Here is a 25660-nt window from a genome sequence, read left to right as displayed (position 1 = left end):
ATTTTTTACATGCTATATTATTATTACTATTATTAACATTACTGCTGTACATCATTTTAAGCGTAACCCATATTTTTTTTTTTTTTTTTTTTTTGTGGTGGATGGTACACATGGAACTGTAGCCAACTGGTATGACAAGAGGTAGAAAGGTAAGCAAAATTGTCCAAATTATTTAATTCCATTCATATATACACAGATACATCAACAGGAATATAAAGAGTACACAGACACAAATTTTCTGTTAATTCTTTCATTTTATTTCTCTTCACACCTTTTGTCCAGTTTGTCGATGAATCTGCCATGGATCCTCCTCTGCCGCCGCTACGTGATTAAACTACGTGAAAGAGTGAAAAGGGCACAGCCACAGCACTCCACAAACAGAGAGAGGAAGCTGACAAAGCAACACCAAAGAAGAGCGAACATAACAAACTAGACAAAAAGAAAACTGCACGGAGGGAAAATGGACATTGTAGAAAAGCGCAGAAATTAACTTCAAACAAAGAACATGGAGAAGACAAGAAAACTTGTATGATTTCTCTTTATTAGTTTTCATAGTTGAGTTGACAGTTGATGAAGTTGTTAGTCAGAGTATATAAGGTCAAATTGTGTAAGGCTCGACATCATTCTTCTTCTTATTATTAAGTCTACCTTCTTTCATACCAGAGTTACAAAGAATTGAAGTCTGTGTAACATAGGTATTGTTCCAAAGGTATACAGCAGGTATAATTCCAAAGAACTGTTACATTAGTGTTCTTCATGGGAACATACATAAAGTCTATGTGTGTAGGTTTTAACATCTGACACCACAACAAAGGAAATCAGTTGATATGTCGTAATGTACCTATGTTACGAAGACATACTGTCCGTGTAACATAGGTAGTATACTGTGGACAAGGTTGTAGTACGAAAACCCCTGATGATAACAATAAAATCATGTTTTCACTTGAATGTCCATACAACTCACTTGCCTCGACTGTAGTTTTTTAAAGATTGTTGTTATTGTGTCACTCTTGAGGAAAAAGTTAAACCTTTGGTTAAAATTGTAAATGGTTTGTAGAAAAAACATGTTAATAAAAGTGTCTTGCAGTTGATATCAGAATGGACAATCTTACTAATAATGATCTCATGTGCCTGTCAGATAACATGTTGATGTGTTATGGTGGAAAAAAACTGGGATATGTTCATTGTTATCATTTCAGAACACAAAATTATTGAGGATGTCACAAAATGAAGTCCATGTAACGTAGGTATTTGTCATACCTGTTTACCCATGCTGACTGAAAGTGTGCGAAGTAATAAACAGATTTCTAGTGGAATAAGTTGAAGAATGGGAGTAACAAATCAGGGGGAAAAAGAAAATGTCAATTTACCCAACTTGAATTTTCAACTTGTATGTCACAATTTCAGTCCCAACCCCATGGAATTACCCAGAAACCTTTTTAATGATGTGAAGAGTTTGTTTGCAAAAACCGATAAGTCCATTTTTGAAGATTTTGAAGTACGGTCTTTGTCATAAAGTACAAAATAATACCTTTTAAATGATATATTGGTCACTACATCTAAAGCTACATTTTTGAAGTTATGGTCAAAAGAAGCAAAAATTTTCTTATTATTCTCTTTATTTTTCTTGACCTTTAATCTCAAATATCTCCATTTGGCAAATATGGACTTATCGGTTTTTGCGAACAAACTCTTGATATCATTCACACAGTATCACTTTGAAGCGTGGAAGAGAAAGGGAAAAGTTAACTGTTGCGTGCAAAGATGGTTTGAGAGAGATCTATATAATTGTATGTCACAAGATTCATTTCAAAGTTCATGACTATGAAGTGACATGACAATTATTTTGAAATTTGATACTTTTACGTCAGGGCAACCATGTGATGCCCTGCAGGCATTCAAAAGAACAGTCAGACATTCATGACATCCATATAATTTACACAATAGGACGTATGTGCATAGTTCCACCCCTCAGAAACTTGAGCACAATCTGGCTTGCGTGTTGTGCACGCTTTTATGGAGACAGTTACAGGGCTATTAAAAGTGTGTTGCTAAATGCTATTGAACCTGTACTCCATAATATGTTATCATAAAGATGGCTAGCCACAGTGATATAAAGAATGGATGAGGTAATATTATCATAATATGTACCTGTCTTCCATTGATCTTGCTTAGATACAAGTTGTCATAAGATTTCTGGTATCAAAGGGAAATTGCTAGGAATACAGCTGTATAAATGTTGATTATCGAACACATCTTGTCACACCTGTAATTGTGAAAATCTAATGATGATGATGACATTTAAGAGGGCGTGAAAACATGTGGAAGCTCAAAATTTCATAACCTTCTCACTTTTATCCCATTCTCACAAACCTCTACCAGTCTTGCTATCTAATTTTTACTTTGTTTGAAGTTGTCATGAAGACAATGTGCAGACTTTGGACTTTGAACTTCCAATGGGGGTGGGGTGGGGTGCATCATCACATGGTAGACATTTAGGGCCTCGTGGGGGAAAGCCCCATACCATCAGAAAGCCCTTATTTGTTGTACCATTCATTGAGCATGTTTGGTGGTGGATATGTAGGTACCCTATCTACACTGTATGTGACTATTAATCAGGGGTCGCACTTAACTTTTTTTTTAACTAGCCAGGCGGACTACTTAGAATCAATTTTGACACTGAAGCAATATTTCGGCTAGTCAGACGGACTAGTAACTTCAGAATTTTATGATTTTTAGCTAGTCCGATGTGATTTTGGGTGGCCAATGGCCAGCGGACCATCGCTAATTTCGAACCCTGTTAATGCCAGCCACATTGTATGTACCTAGCTTGTCTGTTTACACGGTATGCAGCATATTATATTTGAGTATTGAGACCAAACAATATGTAGAATTGCAGTGAATTGTGAACACAATGTGATGTACACATCACTGCAACATTTTTTAGTTGGAGGTATTGTTATACAGTGTGATTCATTAGACCTGACGCCTACATACATACCGTACCTTCAAAAACCCATCAAATCCATTATGACTATAAAAACTGGTTTTGATATCACTTTTTTTCACACTTGATGATTATTACTTGCCAACAAAGGTGCATTGTATACCCATTGCGACTTTCATAATAATGTAGGGCACAAATTCATACATGTAAGACTTCACTGGCAGTTTGTATTTTGCGCGTATATACTCTCACACCAATGCATCCATAATTAAACGATTTAATACTAGATCTACTTCTGTGGTCTTTCACACATGAAAATAATGCTTCTGAAAGATCAGTTTTTGTATTAGTGTGATGAGAAAGCCAGTATTAACTATTGTGTGTGAATGGGTCTACAGAAAAAGAATGAAGGGATTCATGTTACATCTTCACAAGTTTGTGCTCTATCCATAAACCATGACACAACATTTGCTCCTGCCACAGTAAGTTGCTGCGGTCTTATTTTCCCCAAGAACCTACGATTAGGGTTAGATTTGTGATAGGTTTTAGGTTTATTTTGATGTGAGGAGTAGGATCAGGGTTAGAGTAAAATGTTTGTAGGTGTGTATTATATTTGGGTAATAGAGTGCAGGTATTTGAGGGGAGCAGTTATCAAGGAGCAACTATCATGGAACTGATCTAACCACAAGAAAGTTTGTTTTTAGGAGGCAATTTAAATGACAAGTTCACCCAAGATTGAGTGAATGCAGTGCTCAATATTAGTAAAACACATTAGTAAAAGTTTCAGGAAAATTAGACTGCCCATTTAAAAGTTAAAGGACAAGTTCACCTTCATAGACATGTGGGTTGAGTGAATGCAGCAATATTAGTAGAACACATCAGTGAGAGTTTGAGCAAAATCGGACAATCCGTTAAAAAGTTATGAATTCTTGAAGTTTCTGCTCAGTCACGGCTGGATGAAAAGACTACTATAGCTTGTGATGTCACATGAGTACAACGATATACAGAAAGAATAAAGAAAATTCAACATATTTCCATTTTTCTCGCATAACAAAAGAACACTCGGCTTCTCTCTTTCAGAAGGCAGGGGGAATAACATACGTCAGTAGCAAGTCGAAGAACTGTGCACTTTATTCAAAAAGTGAAGTTTTGTGAAATTCTCTTTTTATTTTCCTTATATAGTTGTACGCATGTGACATCATACACTGTAGTAGTCTTCTCTTTCAGCAGTGACTGCGCAGATACTTAAAATATTCGTAACTTTTGAACGGATAGTCCAATTTTCCTCAAACTTTCAGCGATGTGTTCTACTAATATTGCTGCATTCTCTCAATCATTATGTATATGAAGGTGGACTTGTCCTTTAAGGAGTTTTTAAAGTTTCTGTGTGCTGCCATCACTAGATGAAAAGATTATAACTGCAGGTTGAGATGGTTTATGAACAGTGCATGGACAAAGATAAAAGAAAAATGTAGTGCAAGAGAATTTCACAAAATTTGAGTTTTCATGAAAATTATACATTTCTTTGACTTGCTGCTGACACATATGAAGGGTAATATTATTTCCCCTGCTTTTTGAAAGAGGCAAGTTATCTTTTCTTTTGTTTAAAATATGGAAATATGTTGAATGAAAATATTTTCTGAATAGATTGTTGTACAAACTGTAGTACATCGTAGTTTTCTCATCAAGCAATGGCTGCACAACATTTTTTTTTTTAATTCATAACTTCTGAATGGATTGTCTGATTTTCTTTTTTAATAACTTTCACTGATACAATGTCTGTACTACTATAACATTGACATGCATTCACTAATGAAATTCATTGTATACTGGTATATTTGGGGTTAACAGACCCTTTGATAACTCATAACTTTATGAAACAAAATTCCCACGATCCCTCAAGCACTGAAAGTTTCCTTCCTTGGGACTCTACCATCATCAAAACAAGCTAACCTCAGAGTTATATTTTACAAGGAAGGCTCAAGGGTTACATGCAGTTACCTCATGCTTTGCAGTGGTGTGTTAGTGTGTGATGTGTTCCTTTAAGCCTTTTAAAGCCAGCTCAGTGTGAACTGAAAGTATGAATACCTGTAATGTAAAGTTGGTAATGACATGTCATTTATCTCCATGAATGTTATGACGGTGAATGGTCTGACAAGCTTTGTACTGTAATGAATTATTACTCTCATTCACCGTTCTGGTGTGAGTTGATGTGGCTATTTGAAAGGCATGTAGATTGCATTTAGTTAACTATACATTTCACTTTCACTGTGGTATGAGACATGTATATAACTGTATAAAAGGCTCATTAGGAAAAAAACAAAACTTTTTAAAGCTTGAATACATGCTGTTTAAAGTATGCCCTGAGATCCAGTTCAGTTTGATATTTGAGACTTAGTACCCTCACTTGAAACCAGACATTCAGCAGTTCTTTTAAAACGTGCAGCCCCTGGGCTCATGTACTCTCTAAAAAAAATCGAGTGAAAATATTCACTCTTAAAAGAGTGAACACAAAAAAAGAGTGAATTTAGAGTGAAATTGGAATGAATTTCGAGTGAAAACGTTCATTTTCACTCATTTTGGAGTGACCTCAGGGATCACTCGAAGATTTGGGAGTGATCCTGACGTCACTCTAAAACGAGTGAAAATGATCATTTTCACTCGAAATTCACTCCAATTTCACTCTAAATTCACTCTTTTTTGTATTCACTCCTTCAAGAGTGAATATTTTCACTCGATTTTTTTTAGAGAGTGCACTGATCACGTTTGATGCCTATACCTGACAGTCTGGGGTTACTAATACAATGTAGTGCATAGTAAGCAAATGGTTAAAGTAATGTAGCTCTCTGTCATATGTGTGTTTGAGCTCTGCTTTCAATGCAGTATGCTTAATTTCTCCTTTTTTTTTCTATTTTTTCTTCTCTCTCTTTAATGGTGTGCTATATAGAGGTCAGATAAAGGGATATCAATATATTTTTTCTTTAGCCTGATCCTATGAGATGCTCCTTCCCTTTTTATTTCCATCATTTACTTTTTCCTCTGATTTTTTTTTTTTCATGTGATTATTCAGTGTGATACTCTGCTGTCATACAGCTATTCAGATGTTGCATTTTACCTTTCTTGTTGACATTAATCATTAGAGATTATGCTGATAAATGATTTGCTATCTTGAAGGAATCATATAGTTTTGGTTGAGACCTAATGTCAGGTTTATATCATTTTTGGTGATATGATAAAAAGCCTCTTATAAAATATGAAAGAGCATATCATGTCAAGAGGGATTCAATGTTTATTTGATGAAAATTGGTCCTGAACTGGCTGACATATCCAAAAAAGCATCCGCTAATAGAATTGACAGGCCAGGATCTCTTTGTTCTTTTTTGTTTTTAGAAATCTCAGTCATTTCAAAACTGATTTTCATCAAAATAAACTTTTGATTCCCCTTACAATTGTATGCCCTTTAACATTTCATAGAGCATATCTCGCAAAAAAAAAACAACTATAAGCTGAATCCTCACCTCAACCAGTACTGTACAGTCCCTCTCCAACAGAATGTTTCAGAACCCTGTCTACAAAGGGGCACAACCCCTCCCCCCAAATTCTTGAAAGAAGAGTAATGAAAACAAAATTAAAGTGGTCTGTTTAATTTTCGATTGTAGTGACAAATTATAAAATTTCGTTGAAGCCTTTTGCTTGTTTTTTAATTGTTTCGATTTTTTTTGCTTGTCAACCGATGATACCCATACAGAAGTGGCAGCACGGTAGTCATTATTGTTTTTGTTATTTCTATTTGTCAGCTGATTAAATCTGCTCCCCCCTTGTGGAATTGTTAGATCCCCCTCCCCCTTGAATGGAAATTCAAAGGAATCAAACTATTTCAAATGTGCATAATCAATGCTTTCCCCCTTTTTTAAAAAAGCCAAAATTGTGTGTGGGGGTGAGGAGGAGGAGGGCGACCAGGGGCGAATTCAAGGGGGGGGGGGGGGTTGTACTGGGTGCGCATCCCATCTTTATATGTTCTTTAAAACAAGAGAAATAAAAAGAAAAATAAGTTGAAGCCGGGAAGTACCAAAAATAGTGTTTGCGCCCCCCTTTATGGCATTTCTGGATCCGCCCCTGGGGACTACTTTCAATTCTTGTGCATGCCAATACTGCATGCACAGTACAGTGTATGGTCCTGTAGTTGATCATGTTCTCTGGTAATGATTGAATATCAATGTGTACTTAAGACACCAAGTGACAGATGTTTTCTGATCAATTTATGCTGTCATTTGTCCAATCTGACCCCCTTATCTTCTTAGTATGAACCACTTACAATAGGCTATGTCTTTAGCATACTGTAAAAGTGGTTTCTTTCACGGTGGTTTTATTTTTCGCGCTTTTCGCGCTTTTCGCGCTTTTCGCGCTTTGAGGTTGAACCGCGAATTTAACATCAAGCGAAAATATTTTAAACTCGCTGCTTGTTACAACGCTATTGCGCACATGCCCGTGCATTGAGTGTATCGATGGTCAACACACACACAGCGCAATGTAGGTACAAGCATGTTGTAAAGTACTCGAGAGACGGGATTTCAGGTAAGTCTGCATTTAATTTCAATTTCTATTAAATGAATAAAAGAATAATTGATTATAGTTTGGGTTTTCATGTGCAAAATGAAACAGTTTTTGCCGACTGTGAATTCACAGATTTTGCCGACCACGAATTTTAAACACACATGAAAAAGTCGGCACCAATGGAAACTGCGAAAGTATCTGTACATGAAAGAAACCACTTTTACAGTACAATGTCTGTGATGCATGTAGACTGAGTTTCTCTTGTTACTGGTATGAATTTGTGTGCATGTAAACATGCATGAAAACACAGCTGTAATGCATATGATTGTGATATTCATGTAACTCCTGTTTGTTTGTCTGTTTCTTTATCTTTCTGTTCCCAGTGGAGAATGGTGGCTTGCTGCATCAGCATCGACCAACCTCCAAGGCTACATCCCCAGCAATTATGTTGCACCAGTCAATTCATTGGAAGTGGAGGAGTGAGTGCTATATCCAGATGCTGTAAAACGAGGAATTTTCGCGTGCATTTTAATGTCGCGAATTTCGCGAGCGCCAAGATTGGCGAAATTAAAATGCACGCAAAAGTTTTTGTCTGCACTATATGCATTGAATGCCAGTGGCAGTTTGCGAAAATTTCATGCCGCAAAAAGGCTGTCGGCTCAAATTCGCGAAAAATTCATGCCGCGAATATATCATGTTTTACAGTAATATTTACATCCACAAGGGCATGCCTGGGGGTTAAGTTACTTATATATGAAAATATGTATTCTATTAACCCATTGCCTAAAATTGATCAAATATATTCATCAGCAGTTAAGACAAAAATGATGTACATAGTACATATTTTATATGCATGAAAGTAGTCTAGAACTGGTGTTTTTGTCATATGTGACCATGCAACATAAAACTAACAAAAAAGGCTTGAATTTACATGACTCAAAATAGGTGAAACAGGTCAACCTAGTCAATATTGTGTTCTTTGTATTTTCTAAAAGCTGTTCTTCTACATTATACTAAAGTTTGGGATCATGTAACAAGTGGGAAATTGTGTTTTCATCAACTTTACTAGATAACTTTTTGCAGAATATTGTTCTTGGATAATAACTTTGAATTCCCTTTCATTTCTTAAAAACCCTTTACGCACTCTTCTCTTTCAACTTATAAGTCTTGAAAAGGGAGATGCTACTGCTTTGAAAGTTTGTATTAGTAGTGGATGAAACATGTTAATAGCAGACCATGGGCAATTTGCACGTAATCTGATAATCCCTTCATTGTTGTTGCTTTGGAGTGGTTTTACATCCTGTTCTTTGTCCTATTCTAGCACAGAACTGACTTTAAATTAAAGGGCTTGAATGGACTCTTAACTTCAAAGCCTCTTTTCTCTCACGGACACACTTTTTCAGAGTGTGTGTTATCTTTCCAGTATTCAGATAAGTTCGGAAAGTCCATTTAAATTGAGTTGTACCTCATTTTATAACATAAAGTCTGCTCTTTCAGAATCTACCCTTAAGTATAAATCCATGTTTGTCAACTTTTTGTTAGTTTTGTGAAGCAGGGTCACATTTGATAATAGGGAGCTTTAGATTTGCTGCACAGAAATTTGAGCTGGACATTCTCCTCTCCCCTGCGTCGTGCTGAAAAGTAGCTTTAGATTATGCTGGGACGCAACGTACACCAAAAATAATGGCGCCCCCATATGATCGGTGCATCAAGTAACTCTCTACGTCGTCAACTGACGGGATGTAAAAATAGCCCCGAACGCGTAGTGAAAGCTCAGGTGTGCGAGCTATAAATTGATTGCATCTGATACGTGATTCTGCACAAGCACAGACCAGGTTTTTCTCCCTCTGAACATCCCAGGCACAAAAATCTAAAGCTCCCTAAGAGCCATGAGGATTTCTCATATATGTGTGGTGAGATAGAGATAGACAGAGGAATGTATAGAGATAGAGGAATATATAGAGATAGAAAGAGGAATATATAGAGATAGACAGAGGAATATATGTGACCCTGCATCACAAAACAAACAAAAAGTCGCCAAACATGGATTTTTAGCTAAGAGTAGATTCTGAAAGAGCAGACTCTAAGCTTTAAAATGATGTATAACTCCATTCAAACGGACTCTCCTAACCTATCTAAATATTGGAAAGAAAGGACACACTCTGGAAAGTGTGAACTGAGAAAACAGGCTCTGAAGTACAGGGTGTGTTCAAGCGCTTAATCTTTTCCAAGCTATGCAAGCTGTGTGATGAATTGAACAAAAAACAGGATGTTGACCACTGGAGCAACAACAATGAAAGGATTATCAGATTAAGCTGAAATTGAGCATGCTTCATTAGCACATACTGTTTATGAATAATACCAACTTTCAATGCAGTAGCATCATTCTTTACAAAGTTATTGGAGTTGAAAGTGAAGTGTATGGACAGGGTCTTTGAGAAATGTGAAGAGGGTTCTATGAGAAACATCTAATCACACTATTCCACCAAAATGTGTTCAAGAAAAACTGCTGAAAACACAAGTTCCTGTTTGTCTTATGATCCTAACCTTTAGTATGATATAGAAAAAAGACTTGCTCTTTCAGAAAATATGAAAAACTCAAGATTGGTTATGTTGACCAATTTTACCTCTTTTCAGTCCTCACACAAAATCACTGTGTGCGACTTTTTGTTCGTTTTGTGGTGCACGGTCACATATATGGTGGGGAACCATTTATATAGAAATCTACTCACTTCTCTTTGTAGTGAGCATCAATTGACAGACAACTTACAGTATATCACGAGCTTTTATAGCTACTGTACAGTGCTGGACTGCAGTAGTTAGTTCTAATATGAAAGAAAGACAAGAAAACATAAATGAGGGATAAACCAAAGTTTCTGAAGTAAGGAATTAGGGGTCTATGTTTTCAATGAAGATTTACCAGTGAGATTACACTTAAAGATAAAATCATTGCTGCCTACTTGTTTGTACACAACACAGGAAATAAACTATTCTATAATCTGTGGTCTAGTGCCATATTCCAATTGGCCTTGGACCTCATGGAATATGGCACGAGATTGTAGATTTTTCACATATTTCATGAATAAGTAGGAAATAGCTAAATGTTACTGGTAGTAATGTTAGGTCTGTTTCCTTGGCAGGTGGTTTTTTGGTTCCTGTTCGCGGAGTGACGCAATCAAAAGGTTACAACTTCCGAGATTACTGAAGGGAACGTTTCTGGTGCGAGAGAGCGAAACCAGACCAGGTAGTGTATTTATTCTGTCTGTTCATTCAGTTCATTTTCCATCTGAGAAGATGGCTGGATAGCCCATATTCAGCTATGTTAAAGGGATTGTGTAGTTCTGGTTGAGACCTAATTTCAGATTTCTGGCATTATCTGGTGAGATAATGAGAAACCCCTTGAAATATGAAAGAGCACGTGATTCCATGAGGAATTCAACATGTATTTGATGAAAATTGGATTTGAAATGGCTGAGATATCCAAAACAGAGCAATTCTTATAAAGTGTGGGACCCACACTTTAGTACGATCACTTTGTTTTACTTTGTTTTTGGATGTTTCAGTCATTCCACACCCGATTTTCATCAAATAAACTTTGAAATTCTCTTAAAATGGTATGCTCTGTACTATTTCATAAGTGTTTTCTTGGTATCTTGCAAAAACTTAAAAGCCCAATTCTCATCTCCACCAATACTGTACTATCCCTTTAAGCTGGTCTTCCATGGGGTCCAGTTGGATGTGAGGAGGGACCACTTCACCGGGTTGAATACCCTGCTCTTTGCGATGAATGAATGAAGCGGGATCTTTTAACGTGCATGAGTTGTGACTCTCTCATACAAGGGACCTCCATTTTATGTCCCATCTGAGGGACATTGTTCACTCTGTTCATTTGTAGTTTAATAGGCTGTTGCTTCCAGGAACCTGGTATATATACCAGGTTCCTGTAGCATCAACTTCCATGGGAACCTGGTATACCATGTTCCCAAAATGTAGACAAGAGTGTCTGTATTCATAGCGTAGGGTCATGTTCATTTGTGATATCCTGACCCAAAAATGACTTTGATCAAAATTTTAGTTTCTTCTATCAACGTCTGTTGTTTTTTGATATGAAAAATGTGTGTATTTTTGTTTGATTTACCTTTTCCAGTGTACTAGTGCACTTGTTTTGCTATCAAAACTAGTAAGAAGATGTAATTAGCAATCAATGCTGAGCTCACTAGATTTTGACTGCCACTGACTTCATTTGATTGCCCGTAGAGTATTATAGAGTACTGTCTACGCCGAATATTTCGTGAGGTTTTAATTTTCGCAAATTTCGCGAATCGGGTGCTATACGCGAAATTAAAGACACGCGAAAATATTGACTTTATGATCCCGATGTGAATGTGACGTACGCATGTACATTTCTCCGTTCAGTACAGGACTCCACGATCGCGAATTTAACCACTCGCGAAATCGTCGGGAATTCCCGATTCGCGAAAATTTAGACTTGCGAAATATAAGGTGTATACAGTATTAGACAGTATTATAAAAGAGTTTGGGAGCCCAACATATGCCATATTCATATCGTGACTGCTTTCACACAAGGGGATTACCAACCTGTCAGTTCCTTGTCAACGGGCAAAAAGAATCGTTTGGGAGCGTGTGAAAAAAGAAAGAAACAAGAAGTGACAATAGCATGGGAAATTCCAGGAATAATGGTGTACAGGAGGGCTGTGTGTTGAGTCAGCCGATAGCGCATCTGTCTTGCGGTCAGATGGCTTGGGATTAATTTCCATTGAGGCGAGTTGAGCAATGTTGTGTGTAGGAATAATTATGCTGTTGCCTCTAGTAAGAGGCAAAAATGCTCCTTCGTTCAGATGGAACATTGAATTAAAGACCCAAGTTTGAGGGAATCAGGACTTGTGCAAGTAAAAAAAATGTTCCTCACTTCTTCATAGAGAACTGTATGCTATGAACCTGGTAAAAAATTCTATCCCACATAAAAGTACCCATGCCAGAAAACAGGCGATTGATGCCAACCTGTGTGGTCCGCCCCAAGTGACTAGCAAGAGTCAGCAAGCTGTATTAACTCTGTACTCTGCACACCCATACAAAAGAGAAATTGATGATTTGCAGTTCAATATTAGCGATCTCTGTTAAACCTTTTCTCACTTCAATCTGCAATGAAACACGATGAATCTTACAGCATCAGCTCAATGACTTCGGCACTGCATATGAGGATGAGGATATTTATAATAATATAGGAGTAGAAATGAAGGGTTATTTATATAGGGAACCTACAATATATAGAAAGTGGGGATTTCAGAATCTAGTTTTGGAATGAGTTAGATTTCATTCGATTCAAACTGTCAAGTCCAGGGGAATTCTTGCTGCAGAGGTTATCAACATTTTGATCATCTTGTCCTTTAGGAAATTAGCACCTCTACATTTCACTGCATATCTTTATATTGGACAAAGATTAGATGAACTTGGTTAAATCCATAATATCTGCATAAAATTGGAAATAATGTTACAATTTGCCCGTTTCATGAGGAGAAACAGAAACTTTGATGTTGTAAAATGTGTTCCTGATTGCAGAATGAGTTGTAAATTTTGGAAAACAAAGGCTTTAAAAAAAATCTGCAAAACTGAAACTAATGATCAGTAGTGACAGTAGAGAACAAAAGAGTTAAGTTTGTATTTCAGGCAGCTATTCATGCCATTCAGAACCTGTGTATGTTGATAGTCTTGACACACAAAAGCTTCTGACCATGTGAATACAGCAAGCAGTGAAGCGCTTCATACCAGTGGTTTATAAGCTGACTATGTAGTGCAAAAAAACCCCAAAAAGCGTTGACTTGTATTGAGTCATAATACCCTGATTATTACTCAATATGTGGCCGAAAGAATATCTGATTATGTTCCATATAATTTAATGTAACATTTGTACCATTTTTCTTCAGATATGGATATGCCCACAAAAGAAGAAAAAAAAACTTCTAAACCAAGATTCTTACAGTGACACCATCTGTCAATCATTGCTAAAGTACTAATATCATTAACTAAAGACATCGGAATGCACCTTCCCCCAGACTGAGCACAACTTGCATATTTTCCTGTAATGTCTTTTGTTTTTATACATATAATCATAATCTGTAGAAAACATGCAAGTTATGCTCAGGCTAGGGAAAGGTGCAATATGCCAATGTCTTTTGTTAATCATAATAATACATCAGCAATGATTGACAGATGATGCCACTGGTAGAATCTTAATCTGAAAGTTCTTTTTTTTTTGGGGGGGGGGGGGCATGTATCCAAGTAATCTGAAGAGAAATAGAAAAATTATTATGAAATATATGACACATATGTTTATTTGGTATCATAAGCAATGTTAAAGGTATCATGAATCAACACTACTCAACATGAATTTGCAGTGTAGTTCCTTGAAGTAGTGCCAAGAGAGGGAGAGATTCTGAAGCTGGGGAGTTGTGAACATTCCATGAACATCACAACGTCTCATGTCTATTAATCCGTTGAGGACGAGTCTCGAGTATACTCGGGCTGGTGTCTATGGGAAATGCATGTTGTAGCAAAATCAGCCTGTCCTCAACGGGTTAAAGTCACATGACCAAGATGGCTATCTTGATGAACCTCTCAGACAGCCTGGCCCTTTTTCACTCACCACATTGTTAAAATCATCCATATGATTTGGCCAACTACACTGGAATTATCCCAATTCTGTTGCTTTGTTGTGCCTTATCCTGTTGAGGACGGGCTGATTTTGATACAACACGCATTTCCCATAGACACCTGCCCGAGTATTCTCGGGACTCGTCCTCAACGGGTTAACCATTGAACAAAAACAGCAACAACTCATAATCATAGTAATGCATTTTTTTTTCAGAACCCCTATCAATTTGGGTATATTCTTCTTTGGGAATAGCAATGTCACCAACATGCATGAACTTTATGTCAGAGATGTTGTTTTGAGAAGGGGTTCCTGAAAAGGTTATTGTAACTATCTGACCTAATGACCTATGACCTTTATTGACCTATCTTGCCAGGTACGTACGCCCTAACAGTGAGGGAGACAGACCACGGTGATCCACCCACAGTAAAGAACTACAGGATCGACAAGACGAAGGACGGCAGCGAGCTCTTCTTCATCAACCCTCAGAGGAAATTCAACACGGTGCAGGATGTCATCAAGTTTCACACAGGTTGATCTCCCAGTCCTGATCCTTGCTTGCAAAGTTTTGCTCTTTCTCTTCTATTGCTGGACTAAGCCCTCCCCCTTCACCCCAGCACTCTTTATCCCCATTTTCTCTTACTATCCCCCCCCCCCCATCCCTTTTCCAACATCCATCCATTAGCCCTACCACACTTTACCCAAACACTCTTAAACCCCACCATCCCTAATCTGATTTCAGATTATAGTCCTCTGCCCAAAACCAACTCTTCCAACTTTTGGGCAATTGAAATGCATTGCAATGTTCAGTGCAATGCACTTCAAACATTTTCTTCATAACATTGAGATTTGTTTTCAGATTTTTTTTCTGCAAGTATTCTCACACCCATTAAATGTCTTTAAGGGTCGATGAATTAGGATAGTCCTTAATTGATCTGGTTGGATTGAATTTTTGCTTCCTGTTGATCTTGTTCTAGCTGCTTGTCTTTTTTGTCTGTCTGTTTATCTTTCTGTCAATCTGTCTGATTATTAGTTTGTATGTCTGTCTATCTGTTCACCCATCTGTCAGTCTTGCTGTCTGTCAATAAATCTGTCTGTCTTTTATATCTGTCTGTCTATCTACATGTACCTATCTTTCTATCTGTCTTTCTATCTACCTATCTTCTATCTGTCTGTCTGTCGCTGTCTGTCTGTCTGTCTGATGGACTGTTTGCCTGTTTCACTGGCACTTTGTCTGTCTCTTTTGTCAACCCTGTTTGTTAACTAATCTGTTTCAGACCTTGTTTCATTTTGGTACTCACTTGTCTCAATGAATGTTTGTTTGTCTCATGGTATGTCTCATGGTATGTCTGTCTCTCTCTCTCTCTCCCGCTGTGACTGCAGGTCAGCCTGGGGGCCTGTGCTCCAAGTTGGTGTGCCCGTGTCCGAGGCAGGTGCCCAACACGCGGACCCTTGGCCACCAGATTTGGGAGCTGCCGCGGTCTTCCCTCAAGCTCTCCACCAAGCTGGGCCAGGGCCAGTTTGGTTCCGTCTGGAAAGGTGAGATCAAAGCTTGCGTAGATTCACACTTGAGGAACTCAGGGCCCCGTTTCATAAAACTTGTTGTCAATAACAAGTTAATGATAGTTGTTACAAGCTACTGAAATCCTTGCATCTGATTGGCTGAGAGCAAATTTGTCATAGAAATGTGGCAGTTGTTACTGATAACACATTTCATGAAACAGGACCCAGGTGTCCTTGCAATTTCAGTTTACCGTTGCTTGTATGTTCTCTCTTCGTTTGTATCTCCAATAGGCAGTTTTTGTAACATATTCAAAGTTTATGCAAACCTTTTAAACAGAGGTTGTTCTTGACAACCTGAAAGCTTGTCCGAGACTTGTCTAACATAGCAACAAATATTATATTATGCAAAGTGGATTTCAACAATTGAATTTCATTTGAGAAGAGTAGGTTGATGGCATAGCACAAGTCATCTCTATGTTCCCAGAAATGCAACATCCGTAGATTGTAATACATTATGAAAATGGCCCATTCTTGTAGTCAAAATTAGGAATGTTTCTTTCCTGGAGTCCGAGTGAACAAGCTTCCCCATTAACCTTTTTCTGATGAATACTTGGAAGTCACCCTGCAAGCATGAGTTGTTGCTATGTCAGGCAAGCCTCAGGGTAAACTTTCTAGCTGTCAGGAACAACCTTTGTGTAAAAAAAATGCAAAGAATATTAATGTGTTTTGTAAAAAGGTCTATTACAATCAAAATGTACATGTGAAGAGTTTGTTCACAAAAACCGATACGTCCATTTTTGAAGATTTTGAAGTACGGTCTCTGTCATAAAGTACAAAATAATACCTTTTAAATGACATATTGGTCACTACATATAAAGGTACATTTTTGAAGTTATGGTCAAAAGAAGCAAAAATTTTCTTATTATTTTCTTTATTTTTCTTGACCTTTAATCGCAAACATCTCCATTTGGCAATTATGGACTTATCGGTTTTTGCGAACAAACTCTTCATGTGTAATGAGTACATAGCATCTACAGCAGTGCAGTAGGCTAGAGAGTTGTATATCAAATCAGCTAAAAGGGCTTGTAACTTTAGACTTGAGGCTGGTTGCTTGCCAAAGTCAGCCAATGACTCTTCCAGTTGACTCATTTGAATTGAGTAGTGAAGCAATTTGGAGAGAGATTGTTATTATGATTTAAAGCAGTCAATTGATTGCTGTAAGTCTGGATGCCAGACATGGCTCTGAGAATTTGCATGATCTTGACTTCATTTCCTGCTTTCTGCAGTGGGGAAAAATATTCCCATGTACTCATCAAAATGATAATGATATACTGTCCTCATATTACATAATGATGTATGTGTTTAATATGGAATCAGTATCTGCGTACAATCCCATTATGTTTTACTGCAAGGGATTTGGTGCCAAATAAAATCAAGAATGGAATAACAAAGGCCTTGAAGTTGCAAGATATATAGTGGTATTCAGATTGGTCTATTTGTCAATCTCTCATGTACTCCTTGCCTTCCATGGGTATGTAACTTTTCATTAGTGAAAACAAGCAAAACAAGCATAAAAAAACCAAAAAAAACCAATGCAAATTTGGAACAAAAGTTGGTCACAGTTTTGAAAAATTGGCACTGTAAGTTTTGGTGCATTTAAGTGGGTAGGAGATTAGGTATTTTAACCCTTTTTTTTGCCAGGGACAACGTTTTAGTGAAAAGTGCCAAGATGGAGATACAATCTATAACACTACAGTGATGTCCAGTAAAATGCTTGATATGTTTGTTTCTTTTTTCATTTTCTTCTTTCTTGTTTGAAACCTGTTGCCTAAACCGTCTACCAGGTATACACTACTGGCTGTTTGGGTTTAGACATAGGAAGCAACTTAACCCATGCCAAGGAGTATCCTTATGAATCCTGTATAGTTTTAGAATCTTGTGGGGATGGCATAGTTGTAGGATGGTAAATTTTTGCATTCTGACTCATTTGTGTCGCCTTGTATGAGTCATTTACTTACTGCTGTATATGATTCCGTTGATCAGGTCAAAATTTGAACCTCTGTGAAGATATTACTGTACGTGAAGATATTACTGTACGTGAAGATATTACTGTACACATCCTGTGGTGTTGCTGTGGAAACATGCACATTTACTAATTAAGCTGCTGAAAATGAGGTATAAGTCTTGTGGTTACCCTGTCGCTATGGCAACCCTTCCGTGTGCAGGCATCTATGATGGCAAGGTGGAGGTGGCCGTGAAGACGTTGCGGCCTGGTACAATGTCCCCGGAGGCCTTCCTTGCTGAGGCAAACGTTATGAAGGAGCTGAGGCATGAGAAGCTTGTCAACCTCTATGGTATCTGCTCTGATGAGGTAAGGTTGTTGCGTACTCTTTTTATTATTGTTTCGTCTTTTCATGCGTTACTATAACAGAGACACCAACTCTCCCACTTTCGACGGGAGATCTTCCGCCAAAAGACCATTTTCGCAAAATCTCCCATCCTCCCGCTTGAGATTTAATTTCTCCCGCTTGAAATGATCTTTCTCTCGCCCAAGCACCTTTAATGGTTATGTAGATGCCAATCAATTTCCATGCATGCAAGAAAATAGCATCTGCATAATTATTATATATCTTAATGAAGTTTTATCAAGCCAAAAATATATGATTTGAATCATTGAATAATTACTTAGTGCCATCGTATGTTGAAAAATAAGCCTGAGATCGCATGAGAGAGCATCTAGAACCCTTGAGTTTCTGTGGCCCTTAACTCTTTATGTGCCATGGTGGAAACCCCCTGTGTGCCACGTTATTCTGAGACACGAAGATAGTCATGCTTTGAGAAAGAAAAGATGGGCGTAATAGTAGGCAAAGTTAAAGAGGAATGCCAAGCTTTGTTTCGATATAAATTGTATGCCGACTGTATTTTCAATATTTTAATGACCAGTTGCTACATTAAGACATGACTTTTGCACATTAAACCATGACAGAAACATAGAATGTACGAGTAAATCTAGTTGGGAACATCGCTTGATAGTCGTTCACCACATAGAATGCAAGCCGTGTATGAGAGGAACAAAAGCACGAGAAACGCTTTCATTGTGCCGCGGGATTAGCAGTAATTAGCGGTTTATTGATCCGTCTTGGCGGCTTTGTTTGTTGAGCAGAATATGCGAAGTTGGCACGCCGTCGACTGAGTCGGAGGTGCGAACGTGGCACATAAAGAGTTAAAAGCGGGCCCTGGGGCATTGGACCCACTTTTTGCCACAAGGGACTTCGCGCTCGTGATGTGCGCTTACGCACATCAAGTTGGATTCTCCAGTTTGCTAGGGGTTTCAGGTGGGAGAATCTCTAGATCAGAAGGTGCTTGGTGTTGGAGTCTCTGCTATAGTTAGCCAGCAGGTAGTGCTGGCTGGTCTTTCTTTCGTTAGTTGGGCCTTGGACTCAAGCAGTTTTTGAAGATGGTCAGAATGTCACAAATCTCTCTGCTACTCTGCAAAATATGTATAAAAATGAAGATTCATTGCTTAACCCATAATGTGTCCAGGCTCTTAGCATATTTTGCCAAGCTTTTCCACCAGCAGTCAGTAACCCATCTAAACTTGTCCTAATTGTAAAATTAGCAAGCCTATTCAGGTGTAGCAATGTGCCTCAGTCCAACAGGAAGGCCATGGTGACACAATAGCAATTAGGAGGATTAGGTAATCTCTATTCGTGGACAATTACCCAAGTAGTTTCCAGACATCTGAGCTAATCAGTGAAGAAAGTACTCCAGCATGTGTGCCAATTTGCAATCAAAAGTACAGTTAACTAGGATTTGAAGCATTGAGTCAGAAGTTTTCTGTGCTCAGGATCGAGAAATCAAAATGAGGGAAGTTTGTTGTATGCACTGAAAAATAAAATTTCTCTTAAAAGGTCTCTACTTTGGTTTACTGTGTTCCCATGTTATCTGTACGAGTTCAGCTTTAACCCATTTAAGATTAGTCCTGAGTATATTCGGGCAGATATCTGTGAAAATGTGTGTTATAGCAAAATTAGTTCGTCCTCAGGGGGTTAAAGGGATGGTATAGTTTTGGTTGAGACCTGGCTTCTGGTTTAATGTGGGGGTTTTTTGTGAGATAATGAGAAACTTCTTATGAAATATAACAGGGCATGTAATTCCAAGTGGAATTCAATGTTTATTTGATGAAAATTGGTTTTGAAATGGCTGAAATGATCCAAAACGAGTGATTCTAATAAAAGGTGGGACCCACCCCTTTTATTAGGAGCACTTTGTTTTACTTTATTTTTGGATGTCTCAGCCATTTCAAAACCAATTTTCATGAAATAACCTTTGAATTCCTCTTAGAATGGTATGCTTTGTAGCCTTTCATAAGTGGGTTTGTATCTTGCAAAACAAAAAAATTGAAAGCTAAATCCTCATCTATACCAATACCATACCATCTCTTTAAGTTTTATAGTTTCACAAGTTTTATTGCATGTACTGTTATAGTAAGTTCATCACACATTGTTATTCTAGGTGAAAATTCCCTGCCAGATCACTTACCAAGAATCAAAGTCCATGAGATGTCCCACCCAAAGATTTGCCATCCATTAATGTTCTATTGGGTAAATGTAAAGTGATCTTTGTATTCAAAAGTCTGGGCACCAGGGAATGATATTAAAGTCCCTGAAGTCTTGTGGTGTGTAGAGATATCCCTTTGTCCTCACTTGAAAAGTGAAAGTGTTGTAAAGAGTGTGGGTGGGGGAAGGCTGTACGTTACAGCCTTTTTTTCCCCAGGCTCCTACTACAGATCGTGAGCAAGAAAAGCTGATGCTGCAAGAACCTTTTGAGCTCTGTTAAAGGCATTATTTACCATTAGCAGATGAAACAAAACCCAGCTTTAGTACTTCAAAATAGTTCGAAAATGTGAGTTAGGGATAGAAGCAACCAATGTAAAAATGTTATTCAGTATAATCAATGTCAAGTATTGTTCAAAATATAGAATGTGAACAATAGTTTTAAAAACTGTTTTTAGAATGAACCATCTACAGGTATGGTTTATTGAGAAAAACAATATTTCCTTATGTTTTAGGCTTATTGCAAAATTTTTATGGTAGGATCTCTGATGATCTTGTGCAAGAAAAGCTGATGCTGCGAGAATCTTTTGAGCTCTGTTAAAGGCATTATTTACCATTTGCAGATGAAACAAAAACCCAGCTTTAGTGCTTCAAAATAATTTTGAAATGTGAGTTAGGGACAGAAAAAACCAGTGTAAAAATGTTATTCAGTATAAGCAATGTCAAGTATTGTTCAAAATATAGAATGTGAACAATAGTTATAATTCACTGTTTTTAGAATGAACCATCTACAGGTATGGTTTATTGAGAAAAACAATCATTTCCTTATGTTTTAGGCTTTATTGCAAAATTTTTATGGTAGGATGTTTTGTGATACAACTGACCTCCGCATATGCATCAAATGTGGTAACTCGAACATTTCTTAAATCACTGTTTCGGATGGTAGACAATACCTTTAATGTGAGTACAGGTATTATTCATATAGCCAAGAGAAAGTCAGATTCCATGCACCATAGACTTCTACTGAAGAATCATGATCCTCATTATTATTCAGTATAAAGATTTGCCCAGCCACAGTCCATGCAGAGTTTATCATGCACATAATTCCTTGAACACAGCTCTGCTGAGCATGATGCAGGTTGTGATTGTCACTACTGAACGTTAAATTTGGTATCAAATGCAAATTTTGGCATTTCAAAGTGTGAGTTCAAACATTGTGGGACGAGTCTCTAAAAGGTCTCCTTCGTCTAGGGACCTGCCTTTTTTTACTGGTGACTTTGGCTGTGTCTAACGGTCCTTACTTTCTCTCTATTTCATTTTCTCTGTCAACTCTAGGAACCAATCTACATTGTTACTGAACTAGTGTGCAATGGCAGTCTCTTGGGGTACCTGCGGGATGGCATGGGGCGGTACTTGGGGCTGAGAGACCTCGTGGACATCGCAGCACAGGTTGGTTAACTCGTACAGAAACTGTGTGTGCTATCTATCAAACACATATGAGGAGTTACTATATCTTATTGCAACTGATTGACAAATTGCCCTTCATCAATATGAATATAAACACCAGTTATTCAGTGTGTAGAGTAATAGCCATCGATGATAAATATCATGGGCATGTATACTCATGAGGGATTTGAACCCATGACATCCTGATTGCAAGGTAGGCGTCATATCCACTAGACTACCAAGCTTCCACCCCATAGCCAGTGATTGTTTATCCCTTTGAAAGAATCCTCCTGCTGGCGAGGAGGGTCTGCTTGAACAAAATTGATCTTTATCTTCCTCATGTTGCAGTGAAAGAATTGAGTTTTTTTTTGCACCTTTGCAACTTGGATAACTAGGCCTATTATTCAAGGTGTCATCTTGTGTTTTTTGACTGAAAAAATTTCCTACTATTCCACTCAAAACGTGCGCCAGATCATTGAGATTATTTCTAGGAATGCAAAAGCTCCCTTGTGGGGGAGGGGGATACCCTCTTCCCAAACCCTTCTATGCTAGAGTCACTTCACCCAATCCCTACAAGTACGGAATTGATTCATCATCACATATACACAAGCTTTTCTGTCATCTCTTTATCAAGATCATGCTATATCCTCGCTCTTTTGTTTAACCCTTGCGAAGATGAACAACAGATAATGTTTTCTTGAGTGGTCATCCCGATTTGACCAAGAATGACCTTTAGGTTTCACTCCGCCTTGGCCAAAGTGTAGACTGACCGTGGGAAATGAAGGGGGAGGAAACTTGATGCAAAAAATGTTCTGTTTTAAATGGCCTCATTGTATGATGACATGATGCCTTTAAAAACTCAGCAACTTCCAAGTGCACTCTTGTGGTTATTAGACCTTTGTTTAGAAGTCGCCTTCTTTCAGACTCGTTTGCAGCCATTCCAAAGCATATAGATGTGAGCTTGCTTTGTGCTGCTTCATAATGAAAAAGATATGGTGTTTTATGAGTTTCGGTTCTAGTCGTGAGTGATCGTTCTGTGATCAGCTTACACAGATTACTGCTGCCCGTCTCATCACTCATCGCATCACCCCTGTCATCCGCAATCTACAGTCTGGCTGTTAGTCCCACAACAAATTAAGTTCAAGATCCTTCTTATCACCTACAACATCATCCATAACTGTTCACCCTCATACTTAACTGGCCTGATCTCATCGAAACCCAGACTGGCTACACGCATATGGACCTCAGATCCTCATATCTACATATGTACAGCTCGGCTCAAACTTGGCCCTCGCACTCACAACCGTTACATAATATATGGTGATCATGCTTTTTCCGTTTGTGCCCCCCCCCCCCCCCCCCCCCCCCCCTTCTCTGGAACAACCTCCCTACTCATATTCATTCCTCCACTTCCATTGACATTTTCAAAAAGAAACTTAAAACCCATATATTTCAAGAACAGAATTATGTAGGCTTTATTGTTAATTATTTGTATTACAGTCAAACCTGCCTATAAAGCGGCCACTTGTCTATAGTGACCACCTGTCTATAGCGGCCACCTGTCTAACACGGCCAGCGGCCACAAATTTTGTTTCCCGCGGTAGATCTTAACCTGTCTATAGCGGCCAAAAACCCAATGGAGCCATAGCCGAGCCTATAATTCAGCATGTTTTTCTGCTTTGTAGTCGTGCGGGCAACGTTCAGTGATCGCCACCGCTGCATTCATCCCTTATTAAGTCATGATAATGCACTAGTGTAAAGCTTTCTTCACGACAATACATATACTGCTGTGCAACAATTTCATATACACCGCCATATTAATGCATGAAACACATGGTGATTTCATACGTACACACATATATGTTAGGATACAACGATGTTACATGTACATGTAAGCAATGCACACAAAGTTGGATTATCTGTCTATAGCGGCCACATGTCTATAACGGCCACTTTTCCCGTCTCCCTTGGGTGGCCGCTATAGACAGGTTTGACTGTATATAGTGACTACGTAGTTGATTTAAACATAAATTGTACTGGTACTTTCTTTGATAATTGTAAAGCGCTTTGAAACATTAAATAAGTGCCATATAAATGTCCATATTTTTTATCAGATTGCGAGTGGAATGCACTATCTGGAGAGGAAAGGGTATGTACACAGAGACCTGGCTGCCAGGAATGTCCTCATCGGCGAGAACAACGAGGCTAAAGTGGCCGACTTTGGTCTGGCCAAGTTAGTTCAGGATGACAACTACATGGCCAGAAGAGGTGAGTGTTTGCTGACAGTTCTTTTATATAAAATCAGATTTTGACTTAAAATGAAAAAAAATCCATATTAAATTAGATATGTGTAATATCGCATAGTTTGTTTAATAATTCACAGAGACCACCACATACAGGATATCCCATAGTTGAAAAACAACATGCAGCCGCTCACTTCGTCAGTTGTGATGACTGCTATAGTCACTGAATAACTTCTACAATGTACATGCCAGTGATTTATGTAAGCAGGGCTCGACACTAACGGTGGCCCGGTGGCCCGCCTCGGGCCACCAAAATTTGTTGAAAAGTATGTCAATAAGTTTGTAACTTTTTGCGCTGGAAATTAGCAGTTAAATCTGTTTAAAGCATGGATGAAAAGGACTGAATGAGTGCCTGAGAGTGAGTTTGTTGAAGTTTATTTATGAGTAGATAATATGTCCAACTTCTAATTCTTACTATCATAAAACTTAAATATTTGACTCCTTGAAAAAAAGGATTTTTAATTTTTTTTTTTTTTTTTGGGGGGGGGGGGGGGGACACCAAATTTTTCTCTCGGGCCACCAAAAATTTGAAATTTAGGATTTAGGACAAAAAAGTTAGTGTCGAGCCATGATATAAGTATCAAAGTACAGAGAATGTTCTCCTTTTTGAAGTGATGCATAGCTTGTAGTGGGGTGGCTTAGTGACAAATATACTGATAATCGTGACACGCCGGACAAAAGTGTCATTTTTTCCTCAGACATTTGTATATATATGAGGATCAAAATTAGGGGGTGCTCCAAGAAATCCGCCAACAGAAAAAATGAGAAAATACCCTTAATTTGTACATAACAATAATGTCTGAATTTATAGACTATAAGCAGGGCGTTCGCCAGGTTTCTGTACAATGCAATGCAATGTACATGGTTGCTAGTCTTAAAATTCAGACCCTCAATACGACATATTATGTGCATGTTTACAATAATACACCGTTTTTACTGGTTTTCCTATAGCAACAGGTGGTTTAGTCTGTGTTGCAGACCTGAGGGAGGTGTGTTGGAACAGTCCAGTTTTCTTAAGCACCTTTTCATTAAATGATTTGATATTATTTCTGGTAAAGGATTTTTTTAGTACTGTCTACCTCCTGTAGAGAAATGGCGAAGAGTGAAGTGTGACTCTGGCTCAGATACTTTAAATCTTGGGCAATGACTGAACCAGGTGTAGGACGTATGTCACAGCTCATTTTTTCTCCCAGTACCACTACTTTACCAGTAGAAGAGCTGCATATTCCATTGAGAACTGAAGGTTTTGGGTATTGCCCTACATATTTCCAAACAAATTTAACCCGTTTCCTCCAAGATTGTGTGAATTACATAATATTAGCGCAGGGATTACCGGTTCCCGCAAGCAATTTCTATAGTCCGCACTTCCCCTCTCTATATGTTTCTTATTTCTTATGGGGGTTATTCAAATGTTCAAAAAGGGTAAAAGTTTGTTTTCACAGATGAAGTTGAATTTAGACAATTTGAATATCTTTAAATATATATTTATATTTGTAATTTCACTCATAAAGACTTAAAGCGGTTTGAATATTTTTGGTGTGATAGCTATGTATAGACATGTTATTCAAAAGTAAAAGCAATGTTTGATTGGTTCACATTATCCAAAGGGGGTGGGATGTAGTTGGCTTGTGAACAAAGTCTATGGGGAAGTTTACAAAGTTGATAAAAATAAAACAAAATC

At 38.0% G+C, this 25660-nt stretch overlaps 1 protein-coding gene across 1 annotated transcript in view; it reads left to right on the top strand.

Moving 5' to 3' along the window:
* The window catches only part of LOC139724569 (tyrosine-protein kinase STK-like), a 54431-nt gene that overhangs the window by 20871 nt on the left and 7900 nt on the right, over positions 1-25660 (top strand). Inside the window, exons 4-10 of the mRNA XM_071635701.1 lie at positions 7885-7980; positions 10642-10745; positions 14548-14703; positions 15555-15710; positions 17900-18045; positions 21566-21679; positions 23791-23944. Of these exons, the coding sequence (XP_071491802.1) occupies positions 7885-7980; positions 10642-10745; positions 14548-14703; positions 15555-15710; positions 17900-18045; positions 21566-21679; positions 23791-23944 (926 nt within the window). The remainder of the gene's footprint in view (positions 1-7884; positions 7981-10641; positions 10746-14547; positions 14704-15554; positions 15711-17899; positions 18046-21565; positions 21680-23790; positions 23945-25660) is intronic.

The sequence above is a fragment of the Diadema antillarum genome, unplaced genomic scaffold (genome assembly GCF_040938485.1).
Source record: "Diadema antillarum isolate AM-2024a unplaced genomic scaffold, OU_Dant_1.0 scf00000221, whole genome shotgun sequence".
NCBI lineage: Eukaryota > Metazoa > Echinodermata > Echinoidea > Diadematoida > Diadematidae > Diadema > Diadema antillarum.
This window is presented reverse-complemented; position numbering and strand designations above follow the sequence as displayed.